Source organism: Mustela nivalis (assembly GCF_964662115.1).
Source record: "Mustela nivalis genome assembly, chromosome: 16".
Taxonomy (NCBI): domain Eukaryota; kingdom Metazoa; phylum Chordata; class Mammalia; order Carnivora; family Mustelidae; genus Mustela; species Mustela nivalis.
In genome coordinates, this window is record NC_139035.1 from 42,498,752 (window position 1) to 42,513,375 (window position 14,624).

A 14,624-nucleotide genomic window follows, 5' to 3' on the forward strand; every position below is an offset into this window, starting at 1 on the left:
AACTTTTTCAGCTGTGTGTGTGTGTGTGTGTGTGTGTGTTTCTAAAGATTTCTCTGCGGTACCCAGGTGGCTCATTCCTTTAGGCCTCTGCCTTCAGCTCAAGTCATGATCCCAGGGTTCTGGGATCAAGCCCCTCATCAGGCTGGGCTTCCTGCTCAGTAAAGAGCCTACTTCTCCCTCTCCCTCTCCCTGCTGCTCCCCCTGCTTGTGCTGTCAAATAAATAAATAAAATCTTAAAAAATAAATAAACTAAAAATAAATAAATAAATAAATAAAATAAAGCCCCCCGCCCCCTAATTTAGGGCACCTGGGTGGCTCAGTCAGTTAAGCATCCAGCTCTTGATTTTGGCTCAGATCATGTTCTCAGATCTCATGCCCCTTTCCCTTTTTTTGAAAAAAAAAAAATAATAAAATAAAATAAAATAAAAATAGATTCATTTATTTGAGACAGAGTATATATGGGAACGGCAGAGGCAAAGAAGAGAAAATCCCCAGCAGACTCTGGCTGGGCAGGGAGTCAGAAGTGGGGATCCGTCCCACAGCCCATGAGATCATGACCTGAGTCAAAGTCAAGAGTCAGACACTCAACCGACTATGCTGCCCAGGTACCCCTCAGCTATGTGTTTTAAAGTTTATTACTAGGACATCTAGCTTCCAGTGGCTTAGAAAATGCTAATCTTTTAGAAGAAGAACATGTTCAGTAATAAATTATCAGCTTAACCAAAAATAGAATTAAAAAAAAAAATTTTTCCATTTTGCCACGCTTAAAAGAAAAGAAAAATGTTTAAGTTCATTAACCACATTAAATTACTTTATATTGAGGTGCCCAGGTGGCTCAGTGGGTTAAGCCTCTGTCTTCAGGTCAAGTCACGATTTCAGGGTCATGGGATCAAGCCCTGTATCGAGCTCTCTGCTCAGAAGGATGCCTGCTTCCCCCCACCCCTGTCCTGCCCTCTCTGCCTGCCTCTCTACTTGTGATCTCTGTCAAATAAATAAAATTAAAATAAATAAATAAATAGGGTGCCTGGGTGGCTCAGTGGATTAAAGCCTCTGCCTTCGGCTCAGGTCAGGATCTCAGGGTCCTGGGATCGAGCCCCACATTGGGCTCTCTGCTCAGTAGAAAGCGTGCTTCCCCACCGTGTCCCCTCTGCTTGCCTCTCTGCCTACTTGTGATCTCTGTTAAATCGAATAAATAAATAAATAAATAAATAAATAAATAAATATAAAAGCAAAAGAATGAATAAAATAAATCACTATATATTCTAATTAAGGATTCATGGTTAAGAAGTTCCCCCCAAACACAGTGATAAAAATACATAGTTATTATCTGTTAATGGACTGAGCCCCAAAATTATCTTGATGTCTATTTTTTTTTTTCCTGTATCTTGATGTTTTAACCCCCAGTACCTCAGAATGTGACTATATTTGGAACTGGGTCTTTATAAAGAGGTTAAGATAAAATGAATTCATAATGAGTGGGCTCTAATTCAATAGGACTAGTATTCAAGAAGAAATTAGGGCATAGACAGGTACAGAGGAAAGCCATGTGAAGACAAGAAGGAGACAACCATCTACAAGCCAAGGAGAGGGGCCTCAGAAAAAAACCAACCCTCTAGACAACTTGATCTTAGACTTCCAGCCTCCAGAACCATGAGAAAATAAATTGTTGTTTAGGCCAGTTTGTGATACTTTGCTACGGCAGCCCCTAAAAACTAATATATCACCCAGTAATGCTTTCCGTATTACTAAGAATTCAACTACTCAGGGTATCTTCTCAGTCTTTCTGTTGTAGCAAATAAAAACCTGGGCTCTGATCATTTTCTGATTGTATTTTTTTTTTAGTGGTAGGGTGGGGATGATATTGATGAATAGAAGAACACGTAATTAGAATAATTTTAAATTCCAAGATAAAAAGCACTGTTGTCAAGCTATTCACTGAGCTCTCAGAAGGGGCAGAGAAGAAGAAAAGCAACCAGATCCTCTGTAAAGTCCTCAAGCTTTAAGTTTCCATTTGAGTAAGTGGCTACCTAGTCCTACAATTCTTGTTGGACGCTCAAGTCCTATTCCCCCAATTCCTTTCCTTTTCTCTTCCTACCCTGTTGTAAAGTTGGAAAACATCAACCGGATTTCTGATCTAGCTCTCAGATCATCTGGACGTGATCTAGTGACTTAGGAACATTCCATATACAATCCAGCTCACATTATTTGTCTTTAAACTGCATGTACTCCAGAAAAATAGCTGTGAATGTCCTCCTCCCCCGTATGTTACTATTATCTTCACAATGCATTTGTGTATTTCTTCAATTAAAAACTGATAATATAAATGGACAGAAAAAGTTCTTTTAATTGTCACACTCTAAACTAGCAGTCCTAAGTAAGGCACAAAAATGGTTAAAGTGTTTAAACATGTCAACTCACAGCATTGGTGGCTTTTTTAGATCGGCTTTTGGGTTTTTCCTTCTCGCTTTCTACAATGTATTCTTTCTTCTCAATGGTTTCTTGCTTGACGATGCCTTTCATTTCTTTCTCTGTAAAAGAGGCAATCTGAGTTAGAGCTTCATGTACTACACTTGGCTCACCTTGTTCCCTCACCTCTCCCTCCCCCAAGCACACACAGGACACAAACACAATTTCCTTGTTTCTTTTCAATGCAGGAGCAGCACCCAGTGTTATCATGTTCAAGGGCTAGGTGCTGATAGCTTGTGATAAAATGAAAACTCTCACACCATTTAAATGTGGTAATAAATATAGATATGAGTACTTCTAGAGATGTTGCTCAGGTCTATAGGCTTTTAATAAAATAGGAGCTGAAGATACAGTCTTCTTAACATGTTACCAACATATATTATACTGACATATATACTTAGCATGACATATATTGATGAAAGCAGGTTCCTCCTGACCTTAACTGTACCTCCTCCACATTACAGAGTATCCCTCCATAACCTATGACTACTTACTACCCCAATATCCTGGTTCCAAAGACTGACAATATCAGCTATAAAAGTTAACTATCAATTAATGAACTATCCTGGGACGCCTGGGTGGCTCAGTTGGTTGGGCAGCTGCCTTCGGCTCAGGTCATGATCCCAGCGTCCTGGGATCGAGTCCCACATCGGGCTCCTTGTTCGGCCGGGAGCCTGCTTCTCCCTCTGCCTCTGCTGCCACTCTGTCTGCCTGTGCTGGCTTGCACATGTTCTCTCTCTCCCTCTCTCTCTCTCTCTCTGGCAAATAAAATCTTAAAAAAAAAAAAAAAAATTAATGAACTATCCTATCATAGGTAGGTGCTGTGCTATATGCTATCCATAGATTACCTTTTGCAACAAATCCATTTCAAAGACAAGAAAACGGACATTAAAAAAAATTAAGAAATATCTACAGTCATACTTGTTGGTTAGGCCAGGATTCAGATTCAGATCTGTATTTTTAAAAATCCATCTACTTTCCACTACAATGTGCAGCCTTTCCACTAAATTCACCAATCACTAAGAAGCAGCAATTTTATTAACTTCTTCATTTGTATGTGCCTGCCCATATAGGGTTGAGGATTTCTCTTTCTAGAGTCTTAAACTTACCTCTCAGTGAGTAACATCAAGCAACAGCCAGCTAAGCAATTATCAACTAAAATTCAGATTTAAAAACCATGTCTGCCTGCCATGCCTGAAATAAACTTATCAGATATTCAGTCAAAAGCACCTATGCTATGCATAAATCACTTTTTTCAATGAATGCCATTTAACCTAATTCCAAAGTAGCAATTAGTGACAGCTGAGAAACTCAGTCATATTTCTAATATGCAGATCTGTTTACTTCTATTGGTCACTATGAGAACTGGGACATTAACGTACTAAGATTTTATTTCAAGACCCAACCCACTGACTAGTATTCAACAGCTGTTGTAATGTTTTCTTAAAAAAGGAATACTTGTTTTTACTAATTTACTTTTTACTTCTTTCCTACTCATGGATAAACTTTCTTACCATTTTCACATTTTGGAGTTGGACAGCCCATTCGTCGTCTCAGGTTATGAGTTCTGGCTTCTGCTGTCTCTTCTGGTTCTATTTTAATATTCATGGCCTTTAAAAAAGTTGTCACACAGATAAATATTTCCTTTTAAAAAACAAATCTAAAATTCAACTGAAATCTCCAGGTGACTATAATCTTATAAACAGACATTCAAAACCTGCTTCTTTCTCCCCACAGAGGTGTGATATACCCTTAAAATTACTATTATTTAAGGAAAGGAAAAAATCTAGTAAGTTAGAAGAGTATCTACACTGACACGTCAGAAAAGAATAGGGAAAGATAAAAATAGGGAAGAATCAAAGGATCAGGAACAAATTCGGGGGAGAATAATTACCCCACTGGGATCAGCTCTGATTTTCCGCCCAGAAGCTTCCCAGTTCTTATCTACTCACCTTATGCTTGACTCAGTCATCACTAAGCCAAATCCTTATTAGTTATATAAATATCATATAATTTCATTAGCCTTGAAAAGTTTGCTGGCTTCTTCCAAAGCTGGCTCGCATTTACAGAAAACTCGGCTTCCATAATAATTTCCTATTAATTCTTCTGTTAAAGTGTTAACACAAGCTACTCTTCTAACACCACTAAAGTATTAAGGATTCCCCTATCATTAAGTCAGTCTAAATTTCCAATGTTTCCCAAAGTGGTAATACTTACTAATAAAGCAAAACAACTTTTGTGAAGTTTGCAGAACTACACTCGATCATTTTTGCCCGTGTTCATTTGTATGTACTCAGGGTGTCCACTGCTGACCAAATCCCTCCCAGGGTGCTATTACCACCCTCTGCATCTCTCACCAAGGCAAACCTAGACACCCACAGCACTAGGGCATGTCTTCTATATTTAATGATCAAGACGTGCTCAAACAAGAATATTTTAGACTAATGAAATGTAAGTATGTTTATGGGTTTCAAATTACCCTATTTTCCTATTCTGAGGCAATCTTAATTCAGAAAAATGGAGTTACTAAATTTTTTCCTATCTCTAACTTACCTAAGTTAAAAATAATCGCCTTATTTATATCCATTTCTTCAGGAAAGAAAATAGATATTTTCTTTTTCCTTTTTTTTTTCCCATCTTGACCAATAATTACTAATAACCAGGGACTGATTTAAATACCTGATTAATGCGACAAGGCTTCCCAGTTCTAAGATGTTCCTAATACATTATCACTGATTCCTAACATTTACATGTCCAATTAAGGTAGGCAAAACCCCTTAACCTTCACACCTCTGTATGGAAATAAGGTAACCAGCAAAATATACCTTTCGTAGCAGAAAAATCTTGACGCAAACTGGCTTTCTTATCCATTCATTCCTCCTGATCATCCCTCATGTTCTTTCCTCTTATATATTCAAAGCCTCCACCCCCACGCTGCCTAATTATTTCCTGTATTAGTGTAAGTATCTCCCATAGATTCTATACTCCTTTTCAGGAAGCCTGAGAAAAACAGTTTTCACTATCCTCTAACCTCTCTATTCAAGAAAAAAGTAAAGTTTCCAGTTCTCTATTCCCTAGCCTCAAACCTCAATAAACACTGCCTAATTTCATCACGCTAACAGGCAAACCAAACTACATCACAATGAACGCCTATTCTTCCAAACTCTGTCAATAAAGCAGCTGTCTGTTCAGGCAGCAGAAACCCAGAAAGAATTCTTCAATCCCTTATCGCTTTGACAGTACAGTCTCCCCAAGTGTGAAACCTAGAATACAAACAGCATCCTTCTCTGAGGTTAACAAGGTTCAAAACTATGAAGAGCACACGCATGAGAGAAATCCAGTGTCAGACAGACATTGGTACAAGAGCTCAAGAATTCTGTCTGATCAACCTCATGAGGCTCTCACCTCTGCTCTCATGCGTTTTGCTCGTCGGGCTGGGGGGCATGTTTCTGAGGGCTGCACAGACTGCCTCTGGGGAATATCATGAGGTTTGTATTCCTTGTCCTTTGTGTCTGTGCTCAGGTTTGGCTTCTGCAGACACTAGAAATAAAACACAATTTATTAATGAATTTCCCCTCCTTTTTTAAGAATTTCAATGTATTTTTGCAAGGTATATTTTATAGTTGTTTGCATAGATACATAAAAAGTCTGCAATTTTTAAGATCTAAATAAACACAAGTCTGCAGTTACCAATCATATACACACACACACGTAAGAGTTTTAAAAAAAATTTAGTAGGTGAATGGTGTTGCTTTAACTCATGTAACTGCTCATGACATCAGGTTATACCAGGCCACAGCAGGCTCAAGGCATTCCCAATGAACCACTTGCAATTATCCCTGCTTGCAACTGTCAATTAATTGAAGGCTCAAACTGTTAGATAGGCTTCTTGTAAGTTTCCAAAATAACTTTCCATATTAAGAATATTTGATTTTTTATAGTGTTTAGAGTCATAAAATATGGAACCTAATAGGTTTTCTACATTTTAGAATCCTGCAGTTTCAAATGTAACTAACAATGTTGTGATCAAAGATATCACCTGAACTGAAAAAACAGGTAATAAGACTGAAATGTTCTCCCTTATTAGTAGTTTTACTTACTTCAACATATCCTACAAGGTCTAACTCCCAAGACAAAGGCTAATAGGTAGCTCACAGCAAGAACTTCTGGTTCTGATCAGACAAGAGTTTCTTCTTGCTTTGTTTTTTAGTTTGTTTCTAAACTTGCTGATAGAGGGTATTTAATGCCAACACAACAAAACACAGTAACATCAAAATATTACCACGAAATCTAATATGAATTTCAAGTAACACTCCTTTGTAATAGGACCCACGAGTATCACAAGAAGCACTTTAAAAAGCAGGTTCCAAATTGTAACCACTTTAGGTATATCATCTATGCTAGTGTAAGACACAGTAAATTAATACTCTTCTAGAACTCCTGGCTCTATGGGTACCATTACTACTATACAGTCTCACTATTGGCTCCTTCCTCCTAATGTTTGCAGAAAGAATTCAGTGAATGGTGAGAAATACAAGAATAACAAAAGTTGGGGAGCCTGGATGGCTCAGTGGGTTAAAGCCTCTGCCTTCAGCTCAGGTCATGATCCCAGAGTCCTGGGATCGAGCCCCACATCGGGCTCTCTGCTCCACGGGGGAGCCTGCTTTCTCCTCTCTCTCTGCCTGCATCTCTGATCTCTGTCTGTCAAATAAATAAATAAAATTTAAAAAAAAAAAAAAAGAAAAACAAAAGCTGAATAATCATCTAACAAAACTTATTTCTAACATTTTAAAAATATAATACACTATAAAAAAGCTGATAGATTTCCTGATATTCTAAACAAGTAATCTACCACAGATACAACAAACACATATATGCGTGTGTGTATATATACGTGTGTGTGTGTGTGTGTGTACGAATGCTCATTTTAATTAAACTAATATATTAACTTGTCTGGAAATGTTAACAAAATTTGTATGGACTACCACCCTCCATTCCATAACAAGTTCTCAAATTAAGTACTTAAGAGTATATTCAATGAAAGCATGCAGATGGGAATAAAACCTATCATGTAAATTAACCTCTTTTATGTATTTTATAAACTTTCTATGTGATACCTAACAGTACGTGTGATCATCCAGGTAACAAACTGAACTGAATCAAGAAACTTTTATAAAGTCGATGGTCAGATATTCAGAGATTAGGAGCACCTGGGTGGTTCAGCTGGCTAAGCATCCAAGTCTTGATTTCAGCTCAGGTCATGACCTCAGGGTCCTGAGACTGAGCCCCACTTAGGGCTCCACACTCAGCAGGGAGTCTGTTTCTCTCCCTCTCCCCTTCCCCACTCACATGCTCTCTCTCTCCCGAAAATAAATAAATCTTTTTTTTTTTAAAGGAAATTAAGAGATTATATATGTGGTCCCTATCTCTCACAAAGTCTATATAGTCCCATAAACAATGGTCTGCTTTGTTCTATCAGGACTTTAGAGATTGAAGGTAAAATCAAGCTATGAAATTTTCAGAATATATATGAAGATCCTTATTATTTTTTAAGATTTTATTTTTATATATTTTTAAAGACTTACTTGACAGAGAGAGCATAAGCAGGGGGAACAGGAGGCAGAGAGGAGAAGCAGACCTGAACCAAAGGCAGGCATTCAACTCAGCCAACTGAGCCACTGAGGTATCCCCCCCCCCTTTTTTTAAGGTTTTTTATTTATTTGACAGACAGAGATTACAAGTAGGCAGAGAGGCAGGCAGAGAGAGAGGAAGGGAAGCAGGCTCCCCGCTGAGCAGAGAGTCCGATGCAGGACCCTGGGATCATGACCTGAGCCGAAGATAGCGGCTTTAACCCACTGAGCCACCCAGGCGCCCTGAGGTATCCCTTTTAAAGATTTTATTTATTTGAGAGAGAGTGAGCAAGAAAGAGCATAAGCTAGCGGAGGGGCACAGGAAGAGGGACAAGCAGACTCCCCGCTGAGCAGGGAGTCCTAGGTGGGACTCGATTTCAGGACCCGGGGATCGTACCTGAGCTGAAGGCAGATCCTTAACCGACAGAGTCATCCAGGTACCCAAAGAGTTTTATTATTTTGTTCCAAACCACAATTCCCAACACACAACTGATGTGTATGCTCTGTATCCACTGCTAGTACATCAGAAAGCGGGACTGAGAGGTGACTGATACCACAGCATGAGGACACCATGCTACAGAGACAGGGACATTTAGAAAACACAGAAATACAAGAGGGGCACCCGGGTGGCACAGTCGGTTCAACATCCAACTCTTGCTTTTGGCTCAGGTTGTGATCTCAGGGTCGTGAGACCAAGCCTGGCATTGGGATCCATCTCAGGGCAGAGTCTTAAAGAGTTTCTCTTTCCTTCTCTCTCTCCCACTTCTCCCTCTCTAAAATAAATAAGCCTTGAAAGAAAGAAAGAGGAAAGGAAAGGAAAGAAAAGAAAGTAAAAATGAAAATGAGAAACAGAAGAAAACAGGACTACAGGAGTGGAGCCTCTGTGCCACTGCACCAGTACATCTCTACTCAACTTTTCTTAAGTTTCCCAAAACTTGCTTCGGTTCACCCTTTTGCAACAATTCCTTTGTTGGGCATCATTTTTTTCCTCTTAATATTAAGCCTTTTTTTTTTTTTTAAGAGAAGTTTTAGGTTTATAGCATAGTTGAGATGAAGGTGGAGATTTACTATACACCCCGCTCCCCCACTCCCACGCACAGCCTCCCCCATGGTCACCACCCCCACCAGAGTAGTGGTACATTTGTTACAAGTGATGAACCTATGAAGTCCATAGGTGACATTAGGGTTCACTTGTGGTATACATTCTACAGGTTTGGACAAATGTACAATGCCATGGAGGATATTTTTATTGCTCTAACAATCCTCTGAGCTCTGAATATTCCCCCACCCCTGCCCTCCCTCTTGCCCCAAAAACCCTGGCGACCACTGATCTTTTTACTGTTTCTATAGTTTTGCCTTTTCTAAAATACTATGTTTGGAATCACACAATATATGTAGTCTTCTCATGTTGGTTCATTCACTTAGTGATATATATTTAAGGCTCCTCTCCTTGTCTTATCATGGCTTGAGATCTTTTCCTTTTTTTTTTTTTTTTAACATTTCCTTTTAATGTCTAATAATATAATACTCCATCGTCTGGATACACCATCATTCATTTATCCACTTACCTACTGAAGGACTGCATTCAACTCTTGGCTGCATTCAACTCTTGGCACTTAAGAGTAATAAAGTTGCTAAAACACATCTATATGCAGGTTTTGTGTGGACATAAGTTTTCAACTCCTTTTTGTAAATACCAAAGAACATGACTGCTGGACTGTACGGTAACAAAGTATGTTTAGTTTCCTAAGAAATGGCCAAGTGTCTTCCAGAATGGCTGTGTCATTTTAACATTCCAGCCAGCAATGAATGAAAACTTCTGTTGTCTTTGCCAGCCTTTGTGCTGTCAGTGTTCTGAATTTGGCCATTCCAATAGGTGTGTTGTGCTATTGCTTTCTCCATTCTTTTAAAATATATGTATTCTATTTATCTTTTTTCTAAGAATTATTTTTAAAAATCAGAAATGAGCCAAAAATTAGGTACAAAAACTGGCCATCTCGGTATAATATAACATTCGATAATAGAGAAATCAAGTCTAGCTACAAAAATGGAATGCCAGAGACATTCAACTAGACTTTCAAAAATATTCAAGGACATGATGGCAAATGCTCATGATATATTAAGCAGAGGAAAAGCAGATTTTAATATTGTAAATGAAAAATACTATCCCAGTGTGTATATATATGCATAAAAAGAGCCTTGAAAGAAAAAACAGGTGAAAGGTTTAAAGAGTGATTTTATTTTTATCACACTTTCCTTTGTTTTTAAGCTTTCTGCAATGAACACCTTTCAGTGCCTAGAACATACTTGGCACACAACGGGCCCCTCAATAAGTATTTACCTGTGTTGTAAACGTAATGTTTGTAAAAGGTATCTTTAAATACCCACTCCCCTCCAAACTACAATTGAATAAATGCTTACATGCTTTTCAACTACGAAACTTACACTAAGTTTATAGATATTCTTAAAATGTTGCCAACCCATAAAGCAGGCAGACTCTTTCCTCTTACTCATTGTGACTTCCACACTGAAACGGAAAGGTTATGAAGGAGAAAATCTACTGTAGGCAACTGTATATAGATCAGACAATAAAACAGAGACTTATAGATTCCAAATACAACGTTCTAAATAATTTCATCCCTGGGTTCATTAAACATTCACATGTGTATATTTAAAAACGACAACTTTCTGAAAATCAAACTGATCATGTTCTTCTAAGCTGAAAAGAAAGCTCTCCTGGAATGGAGAAGGGAGAAAGAAAAGAAAAATGCAATGCTATAAAAATCTATAGGATTTGAGCATTACAGATGGTACGTCTATAATATCAAGACAGAGTTCTGATAAGTAGTTTACCCTCTGAAACTATATTATTAACTTTCTAACTTCACTACAGCACAGTAACAATTCTTAAAATTACAGGGCTTACAGCTCTTGCCTTAGAATAACTCAAAGGGTATAAACGGATTATGACATTACTCTTTCCATCAGTGTCTTGAAATAAGTAAAAAGATTTTATAATACAGTTATACTTTAATTACATATCATCTTTTTTTTTTTTTAAAGATTTATTTATTTATTTATTTGAGAGAGAGAGAGAGAGAGAGAGAGAGAGACAGTGAGAGAGAGCATGAGCGAGGAGAAGGTCAGAGGGAGAAGCAGACTCCCCATGGAGCTGGGAGCGATGCGGGACTCGATCCCGGGACTCCTGGATCATGACCTGAGCCGAAGGCAGTCGTCCAACCAACTGAGCCACCCAGGCATCCCGGCAGATATCATCTTTGTAAGAACAAACGTGGATACCCAGGAACTATTAGAAGAGGGATCCATTAGCTATCTAGCCATTATTAAGTCCCCTACCTTTTACCGCATCTGCACTGTATCTGAAAATCTCCTTGGAGATTTCGGCTGACCAGAGAACAGGTAGGCAAGTTATTTCACAGGTCGGACTTTCATGTGGCAATTAGGAATATGATCGCCAACATAAGTGAATGCAAAAGCATGAACCATAACAAGATAATAATCAACCTGTCATAAGGAAGACGCAGTTTTCGTGAAGTTAAACACAGACTTCAGCCTCGGACAGCAAAAGGCTATTTCCTCCACAAACATATCCATTCCAGAAACAAACTTCTAAGTATGGCTGCTCTCAAAACAGAATACCACATACACTGGAGGAAAAATTCACAAAACAAAATCTTCTCAACAATTCACAAAACAAAGTCTTCCACAGAGAATTAATTAAGGCCTCTTCATTCACCCTGAAAGACAACATACCAATAAGCTGTGAAATAAAACAGGTTAAAGTTGGGGTGCCTGGGTGGCTCAGTGGGTTAGGCCTCTGCCTTTGGCTCAGGTCATGATCTCAGGGTCCTGGGATCGAGCCCTGTGGCGGGCTCTCTGCTAGCAGGGAGCCTACTTCCCCATCTCTCTCTGCCTGCCTTTCTGCCTACTTGTGATCTCTCTCTCTGTAAAATAAATAAAATCTTAAAAAAACAAAAACACCAGGTTAAAGTTGACCTGAATACTCACCCTCAAACTATCTCCTGACAGGAACAAGTTGTAGGGATTGAGGATGCGTTCATAATGCCCTCTGATATGGGACCCCACAGCTTTGCCAGGAGCAAATCCCATCTTGGTGGCAATTTTGGTCCATTTTCTGTCCTTGCAAACAACTGTAAATCCACCTTCTTCTGCAACTAACTGTTAACAGCAAAAGAAATCAGAAATGTCTATATAGAAATCACTTCTAATTCCCTCTTACCTAAGTACAATTCCAAGAACAGAATGTTCTTGGCTGTGGTAATTTTTAAAAATACATTTCCCAAGTCAGACGAAAATATATATGCAATACTTATTTCAAGCTGGAAAATTAGAAAATCACTTTTGACAATACAGTCCATAAACATTTTGTACCCCCCAAAAGCTACTTCTCAGCTCCCCAGAGCAGTCTAGACTTTCTGGGAGGAAGAACTAGATCAACAATTAAATCTGTAACAAAGAACAAATCCTAGCACTTGGTCTAATGCAGAGACCCTCAAAAATCTCCATAAACTAAGGAGTGGGAGAGATGGCACCATTTTGGGGGAAAGAACATAGGCTTTACACTGAAGTAAACCTGAATTTCAGGTATCAGCCTTTAGAGCTCGGTCAATTTTCTCCCTAAGCCCCAGTTGTTTTAACTATAATAAAACAGAAAGGAGTATCTTACAGAAATGTTAAAATGATACCCACAAAAGGTGGCAGCAAAATATTTCACAAGGCTTTCAGACCTGACAAATAGAGCCTAATTATCACTCAAGTGAACAGAGAATTTCATTTTACATTTCATACAATAACTTTTTTTTTAAGATTAGGAAGATGAAGCTGGCAGAAAAGCACTAAAATGAGGGAGATTGCAGTTGGCCTCTTACCTTATTGAGCTGAAACAAGTCCAAGATCTTCCTCTCCACATGTGGAATTTTCAGAGTACTTCCCTGTAACTCCCAGTACTTTGCAATCTGGTCCAAGAAATTCAGTTTTACTCGAGTTTGAGCCTAAATGACAAAGAAATGGATTTTAATCTCACCTAGCTTATTTTAAAAATCCTGTGTGTGGTATTTTCACTCTTAGAATAGTTAAGTGAGGTGTGCCTGGGTGGCACTGTGGGTTGAGCATCCAACTTTTCCTTTCAGCTCAGGTCATTTCAGGGTCCTGAGACTGAACCCCACATGGGACTATGTGCTCAGTGCAGAGACTGCTTGAATTCTCTCCCTCTGCGTCCCTACTCATGCTCTCTTTCTCTCTCTAAAATAAAAAAAATCTTAAAAAAAAAAAAAAAGATATTTAAGTGAAGTATCACTCCTAAATCCAATAGAGAAAGTGCAAAAAAATATACAAAATAAAGTTGGTTGAATAATTATACATTAACTCAACAAAAATTTAATTCAGTGCCTACCATGTATAAGCAAAGAATTAAATAAAGCAAGCCTCCCTTAAGTAGGCACTCTGAAAAGGGCTTCACTTATGGAGGACTAAAGCACAATTTTGTTATTGGTTAAAATTATATGACAAGTAAGTTCCTATATGCCCCTCTAGGTCTTTTTACAATTCGGGTATTTTATGAGACTTGACACACTGCCTACTGCGCTAAGGAGGCACCTTAATTGGGGTATTTTGAAGGCCTGTTCTTTCCAAGCACAAATTTTCTTACTTTCTCAAACACAAATCTAAAAACAGATTTTACAACAGTGATTCCATATCAATTTTAATGAGTCCTGATAAGGTAACAGGAAACTAGGAGACAAATTTTTTTTTTAAGATTTATTTATTTATTTATTTATCTGACAGAAAAATCACAAGTAGGCATATGTAGGCAGAGAGGCAAGCAGAGAGAGAGGGAAAAGCATGCTTCCTGTTGAGCAGAGAGCCTGATGTGGGCCTCAATCCCAGGACCCTGAGATCATGACCTGAGCTTGAAGGCAGCTGCTTAATCAACTGAGCCACCAGGCGCTCCAAGGAGACACTTTTTTCTTTTTTAAACTTAAAAGAAAAAGTTTTTTTAAAGATTTTATGAAGCAGGCTCCCCGCGGAGCAAGGGGCCCGATTCGGGACTCGATCACAGGACCCTGGGACCATGACCTGAGCTGAAAGCAGACCGTTAACCAACTGAGCCACCAAGGTGCCCCAGGAGACACTTTCTTAATTAAATGTTATTCTTTTTATTACTGTTGTTTGTAAGTTATTAAAAATTTTTTTTGTCATTTTTCTTTCTCCTCTTTGAAAATTAAGTCAGACAGTTTTAGCAGTTTTATCTTGCTCAAGGGCAAAACTGAGATGAATGTTCAGATGTTCCCAAACACAGTCCAAGACCTCAGAGTTAGTACCCATTTCCTATCTTTGGAGCTCAACTTAAAAATACAGACACTAGATTCTACTACCACCAAATCCATGCTACTACCACAGAATCCCAGCAAACATGAGCTCCATTTAAGTTAAAAAGGCTTGGTTTTTCTAATAAAAAAGCAAAACATGATTCAATGTTAAAATCAG

General features: G+C 38.5%; 1 protein-coding gene across 6 annotated transcripts in view; it reads right to left on the reverse strand.

The window, feature by feature from the left end:
- The window catches only part of KDM5B (lysine demethylase 5B), a 115,364-nt gene that overhangs the window by 42,839 nt on the left and 57,901 nt on the right, over positions 1 to 14,624 (reverse strand). For 5 of the 6 annotated variants that reach the window (XM_082702034.1, XM_082702031.1, XM_082702033.1 and 2 more), the window contains exons 3-7: positions 13,007 to 13,129; positions 12,126 to 12,296; positions 5,872 to 6,006; positions 3,981 to 4,077; positions 2,419 to 2,528 (exon numbers count right to left, since the gene is read on the reverse strand). In XM_082702034.1, coding sequence (XP_082558160.1) covers positions 2,419 to 2,528; positions 3,981 to 4,077; positions 5,872 to 6,006; positions 12,126 to 12,227 — 444 coding nt within the window. In that variant the 5' untranslated portion in view covers positions 12,228 to 12,296; positions 13,007 to 13,129. Of the gene's footprint in view, positions 1 to 2,418; positions 2,529 to 3,980; positions 4,078 to 5,871; positions 6,007 to 11,621; positions 11,822 to 12,125; positions 12,297 to 13,006; positions 13,130 to 14,624 lie in introns of those variants that run through there. The other variant, XM_082702035.1, reaches the window with a different exon arrangement.